The 15179-nt window shown below is 40.0% G+C and overlaps 1 protein-coding gene across 8 annotated transcripts in view; it reads right to left on the bottom strand.

Moving 5' to 3' along the window:
* The window catches only part of NCOA1 (nuclear receptor coactivator 1), a 333798-nt gene that overhangs the window by 19162 nt on the left and 299457 nt on the right, over positions 1–15179 (bottom strand). For all 8 annotated transcript variants that reach the window (XM_061168793.1, XM_061168796.1, XM_061168795.1 and 5 more), the window contains 2 exons: positions 10318–10419; positions 7984–8386 (listed from right to left, as the gene is read on the bottom strand). In XM_061168793.1, the coding sequence (XP_061024776.1) occupies positions 7984–8386; positions 10318–10419 (505 nt within the window). The remainder of the gene's footprint in view (positions 1–7983; positions 8387–10317; positions 10420–15179) is intronic.

Raw genomic sequence — 15179 nt, 5'->3', positions numbered from 1 at the left:
TGTGGTGCGTGGGCTTCTCATTGTGGTCGCTTCTCTTATTGCGGAGCACGGGCTCTAGGTGCACGGGCTTCAGTAGTTGTGGCTCGCGGGCTCTAGAGTGCAGGCTCAGTAGTTGTGGTGCACAGGCTTAGCTGCTCCACGGCATGTGGGATCTTCCCAGACCAGGGCTCGAACCCGTGTCCCCTGCATTGGCAGGCGGATTCTTAACCACTGCGCCACCAGGGAAGTCCCCCAACTTTATTCTTAATTTGCAAAATTGTCTTGGCTACTCTAGGTCCTTTGCATTTCCATGTAAATTGTAGGAGAAGCTTGTCAATTTCTCCCAAAAGCATGTTGATATTTAGACACGGATTGTGTAATTATAAGATCAATTTGGAGTAAATTACTACCTTTTCAGTCTTTTTCTCTCTGATTTCATTTTGTATAGTTTCCATTGTTATATCTTCAAGTTCACTAACTTTTCTTTTATAATGTCTAATCTGCTGCTTATCCCATCCAGTATATTTTTCATCTTAGACACTGTAGTTTTTATCTGCAGAAGTTTCATTTTGGTTTTATTTATGTTTTTCATACTTTTAGTTAACACGTTCAAGTCTTCCTCTAGCTTCTTGAACATACAGAATAAATGTATAATTTATAACTGTTTTAATTCTAACACCTGTGATATTTCTGGGTTGATTTTGATGACTGATTTTTCTTCTTGTTATTGGTTTTATTTTCCTTTATCTTTGCATGTCTGGTAATTAGAAAAAAATTCAGATTCCAGGGCTTGTGAATTTTACCTTGTTAGGTGCTAGATTTTAAAAATTCCTTTAAATTTAAATTTTCGACCTTTGTCTGGGTCGTGGATAGGTTACATGGTAACAGTTTTAAATCTTTTGGGTCTTGTGCCTAAAGAGACAAGAGCAGGGTTTAGCCTGGTGCTTATTTTGCCCTGCTACTTAGGCACAAACATTTCTGAGTATTCTACTTGACACCGTGAATTTTGAGGTTTTCTATTCTGGCTGGTGGGAAGAGGAACTGGCCCTGTGTAAACTCTGAAGATGTTCCCTCCGTTCTTTTCAGGTGGTTTTCCCCGGCCTCGGTTTGTGTACACATACACACTTATCGGTTCTCAACTGAAGACCTGAGCAGGACCCTCTATATATCCCCATGGTTCTCTCTCTGTGTGGCTCTCTTCTCTCTGGTTCTGTGCCCTAAAACCTCTACCTGCCTTGGCTTTCCCAGACTCTAAGTGCCATTGCCTCAACTATAGGAAACCACGTGCTCCTGTTGGATTCCCCCTTCCCGCGTCACAGTCTGGACAATTTCTACAACTATTGTTCAATTTTTTGTTTGCTTCAGATGGAAGAATAAATCTCGTCCCTGTTATTCCATCCTGACCAAAAGTGGAAGTCCATAAAAATTTAAAAGGTAAAAATAGGCTTCTTTTTATGTTTTCTGTTATGCTAGCACTTTGTATTTTTTATTTTTTTCCTGACAAAATACATTTCACAGTTAAATACTGTTGAGGTAAAGAAAGTTATAAAGGTGCAGAAAAAAAGAATATCATAATGTGATTACCCATAATTTAGTATAATTCCTTCAAATCTTCCTCTATGAAATATTGCATTAACTTTGTGGCTTGCTTCTTTCCCTTATCATTATATCATAAGTATGTCTCTATGCCCTTAATGTCTCCTTGTAAACATAATTGTAGATTCTGGTATATTTTGTGTTCTGTTATTATTAATACAATGACTTTTCTCTTTTTTCTGTTTGGTTAAACTAGCCAGATATGTAGTTAAAGTATTCACTTTTGTTTTTTATAGGCTACAGTTTTTAAAATATTTTAAATTTTCTGTGAAAGTTGAGCCAACTGTAGACTTTCTATATTTTTTTCTTTCACTAAATGTTTAGCTACTTGTTTTCTTGGTAAAATTTATATAAATAAAGCTACAAGGACTTCCCTGGTGGCGCAGTGGTTAAGAATCCACCTGCCAATGCAGGGGACACAGGTTCGAGCCCTGGTCTGGGAAGATCCCACATGCCGCGGAGCAACGAAGCCCGTGCGCCACAACTACTGAGCCTGTGCTCTAGGGCCCACGGGCCACAACTACTGAGCCTACTGAGCCTGGGTGCTGCAACTGCTGAAGCCCACGTGCTTAGAGCCTGTGCTCCGCAACAAGAGAAGCCACCACAATGAGAAGCCCGTGCACCACAACGAAGAGTAGCCCCCGCTCGCCGCAACTAGAGAAAGCTGGCGCGCAGCAACTGAAGACCCAGCACAGCCAAAAATAAAATAAATAAATTTATTAAAAAAAAAAAAAAAGCTACATATTGTTCTCCTTGCTGCTTCCTCCATATGTAATTTAATCTCTGGTAAATAATTTTGACTTAGAATATATGGAGAAATTATTTTTTTCATTTATGACTCTAGAGGGTGGGTTCCCCCCCATCATCTTCATTTTTATATTGGCTGTCTTTGCATTAATTCTACATTTTAACTTTTAACTATTTTGGTTATGATCTTTAAAAAATACTTATCTGTTCCTAATGCATTTTTAATCTTATTTATGATAAAATAATTTCAGGAAAAATATATATGTGAGAGGGGAAGATACTTATCACATTCTGGCTATTATTCTATGGGGTCAAAGTTAATAAATAAGACTTCAAGTACATCAGCATGCTTTTTTTTAAAAAAATAAATTTATTTATTTATTTTTGGCTGCATTGGGTCTTCGTTGCTGCACGCAGGCTTTCTCTAGTTGCGGCGAGCGGGGGCTACTCTTCGCTGTGGTGCGTGGGCTTCTCATTGCGGTGGCTTTTCCTGTTGTGGAGTACAGGCTCTAGGTGCATGGGCTTCAGTAGTTGTAGCATGCAGGCTCAGCAGTTGTGGCTCGTGGGCTCAGCAGTTGTGGCTCGTGGGCTCTAGAGCCCAGGCTCAGTAGTTGTGGCGCACAGGTTTAGTTGCTCCGCAGCATGTGGGATCTTCCCGGACCAGGGATTGAACCTGTGTCCCTTGCATTGACAGGCGGACTCCTATCCACTGTGCCACCAGGGAAGTCCCAGCATGCTTTCTGACATATTTTTCTGGCCTCATTTCACATTCTAACTGCCCATGTTTTCCTTATCAGATGACCTAGTTTTAGTATAAAGAACCAGTCTGTGAATAATGAATTTGGAGGGGTAGAGTTCTGGCCCCAGTTCTGTCACTGCACTGGACCTTGGATTCCTTGGACCAGACAATCTTCTTCCTTCTAGTTTAAAAATTCTACAGTTCTATCTTTGATTATGTTAAGTCTCCCTGCTGGACCATAAATTTCACCACAGCCACCTGGCAGCAGCAACTAGAATTAGGATTCATTTTTCCATTAAAAGATTCATTGAGCATCTACTCTTCCCACCAGACCACTGTGCTAAGCACTTGAGAAACAAAGATTTAAAAGGTCACACTTGGCTCTCTCAAGGAACTTGCTGTTTAGAAAGAAAGGCAGCTGATGAACAAGTGGCTCTAAGAGAGGGTGGGGCTTCCCTGGAGGTGCAGTGGTTAAGAATCCGCCTGCCAATGCAGGGGACATGGGTGCGATCCCTGGTCTGGGAAGATCCCACATGCTGCGGAGCAACTAAGCCATGGGCCACAACTACTGAGCCTGCGCTCTAGAGCCCGCGAGCCACAACTACTGAAGCCTGCGTGCCTAGAGCCCATGCTCCGCAACAAGAGAAGCCACCGCAATGAGAAGCCCGCGCACCACAACGAAGAGTAGCCCCTGCTTGCTACAACTAGAGAAAGCCCGCGTGCAGCAACAAAGACCCAATGTAGCCAATAAATAAATAAAAATTTTAAAAAACCCCATCATACTTTAAGAAAAAAAAAAGACAGAGTGGTGAGTACTTATGATTGGGAATGTCAGGGAGGGCTTCCCAGAGGAGATATCTTTGAGGGGAGGGAGGAACAGGAATGAGACAGGTGAGGGAAGGACATTTTAGACAAAGGATACAGAAAACACAAAAGCCTAGAAATAGAAGACAGCAAGGTATGTGTTCTTTCTTGGAACTTGAGAGGTTTGTTAAACTGGAACATTGAGGCATGGAGGGAAGGGGAAATGGAGTTGATGAGCCTAGCTCTGGACAAGTTTGGGTGCTGGTAGAAAATTCAGGTATGTCTCTCACATGAGCTGAGAGATCTGGTTTAGATATAGAGAAGAAAGTCATCAGCATGTAGAAGTCATTGAAGCCACAGGAGTAGATGACATCACTCAGGAGGAGTGAGCGGAGTAGCATGTTTACTGTAGTTCACAGAAGAGGGAGCTCTGGATTGGCTCCAAGGAATTCATGAAATAGGTACAAAAAATTTCTTTTTAAATTTCCCTCATATTTTATTTGAATATTACCATAGTATAAAATAAATTTTAAATGTCTAATTCTGTTCTTGTGCACTCATCATCATGGCATGATAGTCTACAATAACTTTCTGTTTTCAGAAATAAAAGAAAGCATACGCTGTCATTATTATGACCTACATGTTCCTTCGTTTACTCTGGGTCTATATTAAGTTGAAAGATGCCAAAGCAAAGGACTAAAGCAAAGCTACTTTATTCATCCTTTGGTTTTACTATCATTAATTAACACAGGGATCAGCCAACTTTTTCTGCAAAGGGCCAGATAGTAAATATTTTCAGTTTTGCAGGCCATAACATTTCTGTAAGAACTACTTAACTCTACTGCGTGAAGCCAGCTGTAGACTGTATGTAAACTAATGAGCATGGATGTGTTCCAATAAAACTTTATTTATAAAAACATGTGGTGGTTTTTGTTTTTTTGTTTCTTGGAGAAGGCTTGATTTGAAAAGGTTGGAATTTCTCCAGAACTTGAACTTGTACCAACACAAAACCTGGTCTTGCAGCTTTCTGCCAGGTTGCTGATCATGATAGTGCAAGTTTATAACTTAGAGCAATGGAAGAAATTTAAACTACTGAACCTTTAAATGTTCTTATACTCTCCAGAAAAACAAACAATTTTCCCCCTGTGCTTTTGTTTTTTCATGGAAGACCTGAAAGCTCTGCCATTTCATTTCAAATTGCAACTGGATAAAACTTCTACTCTCTCCACTGTACCTAGCTTCTGGGGTTTGTTTGTAGTACAGATACTTTATTAAAAAAAATCTTATTTTGTGAAAAGCACTTTTTGTCAATCAAAAGTTGGACTGGAAGAAAAATCCGGGTACCAGATAGAGCACTTACAATGGGTAGTAACACATCTGGTTGTACTGTCTGGAGAAGAAGGAAGCTCTACCCACTCATTATCTCGATCACTGTGTTCTATATGACTTGCAAGAGATTAAAGACTAGACCCAAAACCCTGAAGGAAATCTTGTCAACTTCATAGGAAATGGCGTTTTGGAGTACTGCCTCTCTAGGAGGCTTAGTCAAGAAACAGGAGCGGATAGAAGTCATCCTTTCTTGGCTTTCCAGAGATGAAGCGTTAAAGAGCATGACTGAAAATTGACAGAAGTACTGTTTTGTATTTTTTTTTAATTAGTTAAATAATTTTTAATTGAAGTATAGTTGATGTACAATACTATATAAGTTTCAGGTGTATGACACAGGATTCACAATTTTTAAAGGTTGTATTCCATTTATAATCATTATAAAATATTGGCTAAATTCCCTGTGTTGCACAAGATATCCTTGTAGCTTATTTATTTTATACATAGTAGTTTGTGCCTCTTAATCCCTTACCCCTAACTTGCCCCTCCTCACTTCGCTCTCCCCACTGGTAACCACCAGTTTGTTCCCTCTTAGCAAAATATCTTCCAAGTCCATCCATGTTGTTACAAATGGCAAAATATCATCATTTATTTTATGGCTGAGTAGTATTCCATTGTATATGTATACCACAGCTTCTTTACCCATTCATCTGTTAATGGATACTTCGGTTGCTTCCATATCTTGGTTATTGTAAATAATGCTGCTGTGAACATTGGGGTGCATGTATCTTTTCAAATTAGTGTTTCCGTTTTTTTCAGATATATACCCCGTAGTAGAACTGCTGGGTAACATGGTAGTTGTATTTTTAGTTTTTTGAGATGTACCGTTTTTATCTTATTTTTTAATAAGAGAATTTATTGGGGAATTTATTAATGTTTGGCTTATTTGTGGTTATTTTTTTCCCCAATGAATGACATAAATCTTTTGATTTAAGGCTCTGCAATCAGTATCATAAATGCTACTAAGAATCTATTTGCTGTTTTGGCTAAGTTGCCATTTTGGAAGAGCAATGGGGAAACAACTATATAAGTCTTCTAATGTTGGAGGAAGTACTTCTGTAGGCTGGAATACACTGAAGGAACCTCGTCAAATTCTTTGCATACACAAATCACAAGGCACATGAAAATACAACTCTTTTGAAGGCCACTCCTGTTCAGACAATCTTATAATTAAAATATGGATTTATAATACTTTTCTTGCCCACACATACAGTGTAAGTGATACAAACCAGCCAAAGATGACTTCATTGTCTTGAGGACAAAGAAACTGATGTGGTATAATTTTGATTAAAAGGTCTTAGAGAATTCTGGTACTCTCTGACACATGTCTCCCTAGATACTTAATTTAATAGTCAAAGGATTTCAGCACTTGTTGCCACCAGAATGAAAAGTCTAAATTGATTTGGCTGTCAAAGTTGATAAGCATACTGCCATGTAAAAAAATCTCTATATAACTTCAACATTTTATTCAGGTCAAACAGCAGCTTTCTCATTGAAATTCATTTTTAAGCAGGCTTAAAATTTACTTTTTCTTTCATTTATAAAATGAAGGGATTTATTTCAATTTTTTTCCTAGGAATGTGCCATTAATTTTGCATCAAAGTTAATTAAACCTGGTGGATTAATCAAATGTGTTTAATTGCCACTACCTATTAGAATCTCCAAGTGATAGAAGAAAAATTTTAAAAAGATATCATTACCTAGGACAAAGGGAATAGGATAGAGACACTGCAAATGAAAGACTAAAAAAAGAACAAAGCTTTTGAAAGCCAGAAAGCTGCCTGATATTTCAGAGGAATAGCTTACAACCTAAGCAGCTAAGGGTGGTGACACCAATGAGAAGTCTGAGATAATTTGTGAAGACTGATTATCCTTATGTAATCTATCAAAAAAATTTTCCAAGATAATTTAGAACATCTGTATGCAAATTTTGAGTTAATGTACTTGCACCCATTGTCTGACATGGACTCTCATAAGATTCTTATAGGGATCCATGAAAAAAGTAAGAAAGTAAGAATATGCTTTGCGGACAAAATGTTAAAAATTTTCGTGTCAGGTCCTTATGGATCCTCTAATTTAATCATCTTAGCTTTATGTAAGAGAGAAGCCTCAAACCACTCAACCATTTAGTGGCAAGAGCTGAGCCTAGAGCCTGGATCTCCTGACTCCAACACCAGCGTCTTTTCTTTTTTTGGCCGCGCCCCGCGGCTTGCATGATCTCAGTTTCGCCCAGGCCACGGCAGTGAAAGCCCGGAATCCTAACCACTAAGCCACCAGGGAACTCCCTCAGCATCTTTCTTCTTCAGCAAATTGCCTCAATGTCAGTGAACTGAAACACATGTGAAAAGAGAGACCTGAGCCTGTATGTGGTATAGTCGTCCCTTGGTATCCATGGGGGATTGGTTCCAGGACCCTCATGGATACCAAAATCCATGGATGCTCAAGTCCCTTATATAAAATGGAGAAACAGAACCTATGCACATCCTCCCATATACTAAATCATCTCTAGATTACTTGTAAAACCTAATACAATGTAAATGCTATGTAAATACAATGTAAATAGTTCCCAGAGTGCAGCCAATTCAAGTTTTGCTTTTAGGAACTTTCTGGAATTTTTTTTTTGGGGGGTGGATATTTTCGATTTGGGGTTGTTGAATCCACAGGTACGGAACCCATGGATGCTGAGGGCCGACTGTACTTATAAAAGCAACATAAAGGTGTAATCCTCATACCTGATCCTGGGTACTGGAAGACATTCTGCTGCATCTGAGGACTGATTCCAGTGCCAAACTGGCCTCCCATGTTTCCTGTCATGCCTCTGTTCACCATGCTGTTGCGGTTGGCCAAGGTTGCCTCAGGATTTGCTGCCAGTTGTGAAAACGGGCTGGTAGAAGCAGGTGGGGTTCCTGGATTTGTACCATAGTTTGGTGGGTAGGGGAATTGCTGCGGAGCACCCTGAGGAAGACGGGGGTTCCCCATTTGAACTGGCAGTCCAGATGAGGGAGGGAGGTTGTTCCCAAAGCTTTGTTGCCTCATAAGCATGGCTCTTTGCTGCTGTATTAGCTGCCTCTGTCGGTGCTGTTGACTATACAGCTCCCGCTGGCGCTGTGCCAACATTTGGGCATTCAGGGGTGGCTAAAAAAGAGAGAAAAAATCCTCACTTATTAATATTATTTTGATTACCACCTAACTTGGAAAGCTTACAGGATTAAGCCTAGTAGCTTGGAGCAACAGAATAGGTAGCAATTATCAGTGTACAAGGGAAACTAAAACAGAAAAGGAAGAAAACCTCTTAAGTAATAGCTACAGGAGAGAAAATAAGTACATTTTACAGATTAAAGTCACACAGGACTGATAAAAGTCTAAGAAAGCATATATTGATTAGTATTATAATATAGGCCATGAAAACTATTAAGAGAAACATGAAAACCATAAAGAAGAGAAATAAAATGTGCTTGATGACTTCTATCTTATCTGGCATTAGGTTGTTAGGGGACTTTTTTCTTTTTCATTTCCAAAAAATTCACTGTGTTTCTAGTATGGTGAAACTTATTTTTCCCTTTTCTCTTGGAGATCATTTATTCCACTTTACTTAAATGAAATGTGATAACAGGTGATTTTAATTTTCTGTATTTTCTAAATTATCTATAATGAATGTGCATTATCTTCACAATTAGAAAAACCTACAAATACCATTAAAAAAGGAAGAATCAGAAATCCGGGATCCAACGCCAAACGGTCACTTAAAAAGCAAATAATTAATTAGAAACAAAATAATAAGCAGAAATAAATGAACCCAGGTATCTTATATTATTGTTGCAGTATAAGACTGCTCCAGGCATTAGAGTAAGTGTTTTAATAGCCATAATATTATGAATGATGAAAGAAGTGGTAAAATTAGGTTGAAGTCACTTTCTGGTCTAACTTGCAAAGCAACGTGGCATGTCAATAAAGCCTTCGTCAGAAAATGTCCATTCAGGTTGAGGAGCTGATTAAAGCATACAGCTCTATAAAAATGAAAACTGCCAACCAGATGAAGTCTAATCTGGAAGAAACTGTGACATAATGACTTCCTGACAGAATTCGTCTTTATGTGAATTCCAACAGTGGGGTCTTGTTTCCTTAAAACCTAATTACCCTTGCATGAGCTAACCACTGAGATTTTTAAGACAGAGAAACCCAAGTCTGGATCCATGAAGATGTCAACATCTGCTGCTAAACAGCAGTTTCTATCAATATTTATCCTTTTGGTTAGTATTTGCTCCCAATCCTTCTAGGTCCATTTTATGGAGAAGTGTTTTGTTCGAATCCTCTCTAAAATAACTCATCTCCCAAATTTTTGTGTAATTTGTTGGGAAACCATAAAAAAAGGGGTTGAGGGAATTCCCTGGTGGTCCAGTGGTTAGGACTCGGCGCTTTCACTGCCGTGGGCCTGGGTTCATTCAATCCCTGGTCAGGGAACTAAGATCCCACAAGCTGCGTGGTGCAGCCAAAAACAAAAAAGTGGTTGAAGCAAAAATATTAAAGTACGTGCAGAAGTTAAATAGGGAGGAAGCACTAGATAACACTTAGAAGCCTACACCGTTCTTTTTATGTTTAGTTCCAATGGCTCTGGGTTCATACACAAGGATCGTTAAAACAAATAAAAAACAAAATGCTGATGCTCAGACTGAGTGGAGAACACAAGGTAGTTAAGATAACTAAACAATGTGACTGGGTTTTGATCAGGTTTCAGGTACCATACACACAGTTTCATATCCGAGGCTTCTTATTACTGGTACTAATCAGGACAGCAATAAGAGTTTTCTACTTAGTCACCTGATATCTAATAGCAATGACAATAATAACAACAAAATGAAACAAAGAACCCTCAGCTTTACATCAAATATCAGTAAGGGGTATCACAAGTTGATTATAAATTCATTCTAGAAGAAAGCTACAGTACAAACATCATTAAAAGATCAGTTCACAGACCATTTCAAAGACACTCAAGTCAACACTTTAAGAAATACAGTTTGGGTTATGGGTTAGAGAAGTACTAACAATGCCTGGTTTTCTCATGTTACCTGAGGTGTAATTTGCTGCTGCATGCCTGATCTCATATTGATGCCAACAGGAGCGTTTGCTGCAAACTGGTTCAAGATAGCTTGCCGATTTTGGTGGATCAACTAGAGAAAAATGGAAACAATGAGATATATTTCTACATATAAACATACAGCATGGCCCTTTTAGAGTAACACAAACTTTTTATTGATTATTAACAGGTTCTAGTATTGCAGGTTTAGTAAGATTACTTCCCATGTTTATTTGCCAAAAGGTTGGCAATTCCTAACATTTATCAAATATTTTCTGCCTACTGAACTCTAAATATGGCAGAGCATTTAAAAGTAGAATACAGGACTTCTCTGGTGGCGCAGTGGTTAAGAATCTGCCTGCCAATGCAGGGGACACGGGTTCGAGCCCTGGACCGGGAAGATCCCATATGCTGCGGAGCAACTAAACCCGTGCACCACAACTACTGAGGCTGCGCTCTAGAGCCTGCGAGCCACAACTACTGAGCCCGCGTGCCACAACTACTGAAGCCTATGCACCTAGAGCCCGTGCTCCACAACAAGAGAAGCCACTGCAATGAGAAGCCCATGCACTGCAACGAAGAGTAGCCCCCGTTCGCCATAACTAGAGAAAGCCCGCGCACAGCAGCGAAGACCCAACGCAGCCAAAAATAAAAAGATTAATTAATTTTAAAAAGTAGAATACATACACACAACATACATGTACATATACGTACATACATATGTATAAATGCATATATACCTATATGCATAAATATATTATGTGTACGTATTCTACTTTTAAATGCTCTGCCATATTGTGTTCTGCAGTGTTTATACATATATATACACACACAAACATGTTTATCATGCTTTTTAAAACATGTTAATACTTAGTTATTTCAGATTCACCAAGATGGTGGAGGAGTAGGAGGACATGGAGTTCATCTCTCTCCACAAATGCATCAAGAATACATGGAACAATTCTTACAGAACAGCAGATGAACACTAGTAGAAGACCTTGGACACCGGAAAGAACAAGAAAGATCCCTGCATAACTGGGCAGGATGAAAGAAACAAGGGAAAAAGAAGAGGAGAGGAAGTGGGACGGGATCTGTGCCCCTGGAGGGGAGCTGAAGCAGAAGAGAGGTTCCCGCATCCAGGGAAGCCCCCTCACCAATGGGGAAATCAGTTGGGACAGAAGGGGAGCATCTGAGGCTGTCGGAGGAGGGTGAAATGGCCGGTCTGTGGCAGACAGGACAGACCTATACAGATGGTCCGTGCCACAGCCCTCCACGTCCCAGACTGGGATGTGTGTCCGTCGGTGCACATGGGGGCTGAGAGCTGGAATGTGGGGACTGGAGAGCAAACCTGCAGGGAGGACTGCTGTTGGCTGCGAGGAGATAGCCTAAGGGGACAGGTGGGAGGAAATCCACAACCAGGAATGCTTGTGGAGGAGACCCAGACTGCCATAGAAGCAAGGTGCCTCTACTGAGTGATGCACAGGGGGTGGAGCTGCCACTGCAGCCTCTCTCTCCCCACGTGCTGGGCCCCTGCCCTTCCAGGTGCTACAAAAAGCCCCCACCAGGGCTGACCTTCTTGCACCGGCCACCAGGTGCTAGGAAAGCCTCCCACTGGGGCCAGATCTCTCGTGCCTGTAGCCACTGGCTTTCCCACACACCTGTCACTGCCAGGGTCCCCGTGACCCAGGCAGTCGTGACACCTCCACGCCCTGTCCTAACCAGGGCAGACCCGAGTCCTCCACGGCAGCCTCGGGGGCAGACTCCTGTGGGTGGCCCACATGCAGAGGTGAGGCTAAAACCACAGCTAAGCCCCAGGGGTGGAGCGACTAAGGAAGAGGAACAAAAATCTTTCTGTGCAGCTGCACAAACCACAGATTAAATCCCTGCCTTCAGCTTGGTAAACCCTGCATCTATGGAATATCTGAATGGACAATGAGTGTTCCCACAACTGAAACTGGCCTAGCTCTAGCAGCTGTGGACTTTGGGGACTAGTACATGTGGAAGCTGGGCCAGGTCAGAGTCTTCGCTGCCCCACAGTGTCCACAGAGGGACCAGAGACGTACCTAGAGGCTTTGGAGGGCTTCCTGGGGAGGTAAAGGTTGGCTGTGACTCACAGTGGGGGCAATGACACTGATAGCTGAGACCCCAGGAAAATACAATTATTACTATTTTTTTTAATGTTTTGTTTTGTTGCTGTTTTATTATTATTTGTTATTTTTATTTAGCTTTTAAAAATTTTTTTTATATTTTTAATTGTTTTATATTTCTATTTCTATGTTACTTTTTGTTGTTCTTTTTTTTTCTTTCCTTTGTTCTATTTTCTTTTTATCTTTTTTTCCATTGTTCTATTTGTTCTTATCTTTTTTAAATCATTTTTTAAAAATCATTTTTGTGTGTTTGTTTTGTTTTCTTTGCTTTTTCCTTCAGTTTGCATTCTGCTTTTCTTTTATTTTCTATTTTTTGTTTTTGTTGATTTTGTTTTTAATTGTTTGATTTCATTTTGAGGCTCTTTTGTTTGGTTGTTCTCGTTTTTTTTCTCTGTTTTTGTTTCTTATTTTGTATGTGTGTGTGTTTGTTTTTATTGTTTTTGTTTGGTTTTGCTTTTACCATTTGTTTGGGGTTTTGTTTGTTTGTTTTTAATTGTTTTTGTTGCTGTTTGCTTGCCCAGGAAATATTACTTGGCAAGAGCTCTCCTGGAGGTCTCCATCTCAACTCCAAGACCCAGCTCCACCAACTGCTTGCAGGCTTCAGTGCTGAACGCCCCAAGCCAAACAACAAGCAAGACAGGAACAAAAACCCACCCATCAGCAGACGGGCTGCCTCAAGTTGTACTAAGCCCACAGACACCCCAAAACACACCACCTGACGTGGCCCTGCCCATCAGAGGGACAAGATCCAGCTCCAGCCACCAGAACACAGGCACGAGTCCCTCCCACCAGGAAGCCTACACAAGCCACTGGACCAACCTCACCCACTGGGGGCAGACACCAGAAGCAAGAGGAACTACAACCCTGCAGCCTGTGGAAAGGAGACCTCAAACAGAGTAAGTCAGACAAAATGAGAAGACAGAGAAATATGTTGCAGACAAAGGAGCAAGGTAAAAACCCACAAGACCAAATAAATGAAGAGGAAATAGGCAATCTACCTGAAAAAGAATCCAGAGTAATGACAGTAAAGATGATCCAAAATCTCGGAAATAGAACAGAGGAAATACGAGAAATGTTTAACAAGGACCTAGAAGAACTAAAGAAGAAACAAACAGTGATGAACAACACAATAACTGAAGTTAAAAATATACTACAAGGAATCAACAGCAGAATAACTGATGAAGAAGAACAGATAAGTGAGCTGGAAGACAGAATGGTGGAAATAACTGCTGAGGAACAGAATAAAGAAAAAAGAATGAAAAGAATTGAGGACAGTCTCAGAGACCTCTGGCACAACATTAAATGCACCAATATTCGAATTATAGGGGTCCCAGAAGAAGAAGAAAAAGAGAAAAGGTGTGAAAAAATATTTGAAGAGATTATAGTCGAAAACTTCCCTAACATGGGAAAGGAAATAGTTAAGTCCAGGAAGCACAGAGCATCCTATACAGGATAAACCCAAGGAGAAACAAGCTGAGACACATATTAACCAAATTAACAAAAAATTAGATACAAAGAAAAAATATTAAAAGCAGCAGGGAAAAACAATAAATAACATACAAGGGAATCCCCATAAGGTTATCAGCTGATCTTTCAGCAGAAACTCTGCAGGCCAGAAGGGAGTGGCAGGATATATTTAAAGTGATGAAAGGGAGAAACCTACAACCAAAATTACTCTACCCATTAAGGCTCTCATTCAGATTTGATGGAGAAATCAAAAGCTCTACAGACAAGCAAAAGCTAACAAAATTCAGCACCACCAGACCAGCTTTGCAACAAATGCTAAAGGAACTTCTCTAGGCAGGAAACACAAGAGAAGAAAAAGACCGACAAAAACAAACCCAAAACAATTAAGAAAATGGTAACAGGAACACACATATCGATAATTACCTTAAATGTAAATGGATTAAATGCTCCAACCAAAAGACACAGACTGGCTGAATGGATACAAAAACAGGACCTGTATATACGTTGTCTACAAGGGACCCACTTCAGACCTAGGGACACATACAGACTGAAAGTGAGGGGATGGAAAAATATTCCATGCAAATGGAAATCAAAAGAAAGCTAGAGTAGCAATACTCGTATCAGAAAAAATAGACTTTCAAATAAAGACTGTCACGAGAGAGAAGGAAGGACACCACATGACGGTCAAGGGATCAATCCAAGAAGAAGATGTAATAATTGTAAATATTTATGCACTCAAAACACAGGAGCACCTCAATACATAAGGCAAATGCTAACAGCCATAAAAGGGGAATTCAGCAGTAACACAATAATAGTGGGGGACTTCAGCACTCCACTAACTCCAATGGATAGATCATCCAGACAGAAAATTAATAAGGAAACACAAGTCTTAAATAACACATGAGACCAGATAGACTTAATTGATATTTATAAGACATTACATCTGAAAGTAGCAGAATACACTTTCTTCTCAAGTGCACACAGGACATTCTCCAGGATAGATCACATCTTGGGTCACAAATCAAGCCTTGGTAAATTTAAGAAAACTGAAATCGTATCAACCATCGTCTCTGACCACAATGCTATGAGATTAGAAATCAATTACAGGAAAAAGAACTGCAAAAAACACAAACACAGGGAGGCTAAACAATGTGCTACTATGTAACCAAGAGATCACTGAAGAAATCAAAAAGGAAATCAAAAAATACCTAGAAACAAATGACAATGAAAACACGATGAC

The sequence above is a fragment of the Eubalaena glacialis genome, chromosome 14, assembly GCF_028564815.1.
Source record: "Eubalaena glacialis isolate mEubGla1 chromosome 14, mEubGla1.1.hap2.+ XY, whole genome shotgun sequence".
NCBI classification, from domain to species: Eukaryota; Metazoa; Chordata; class Mammalia; order Artiodactyla; family Balaenidae; genus Eubalaena; species Eubalaena glacialis.
Note: the sequence above shows the minus strand (reverse complement) of the source record. Positions and strands in the feature narration are given on the sequence as shown.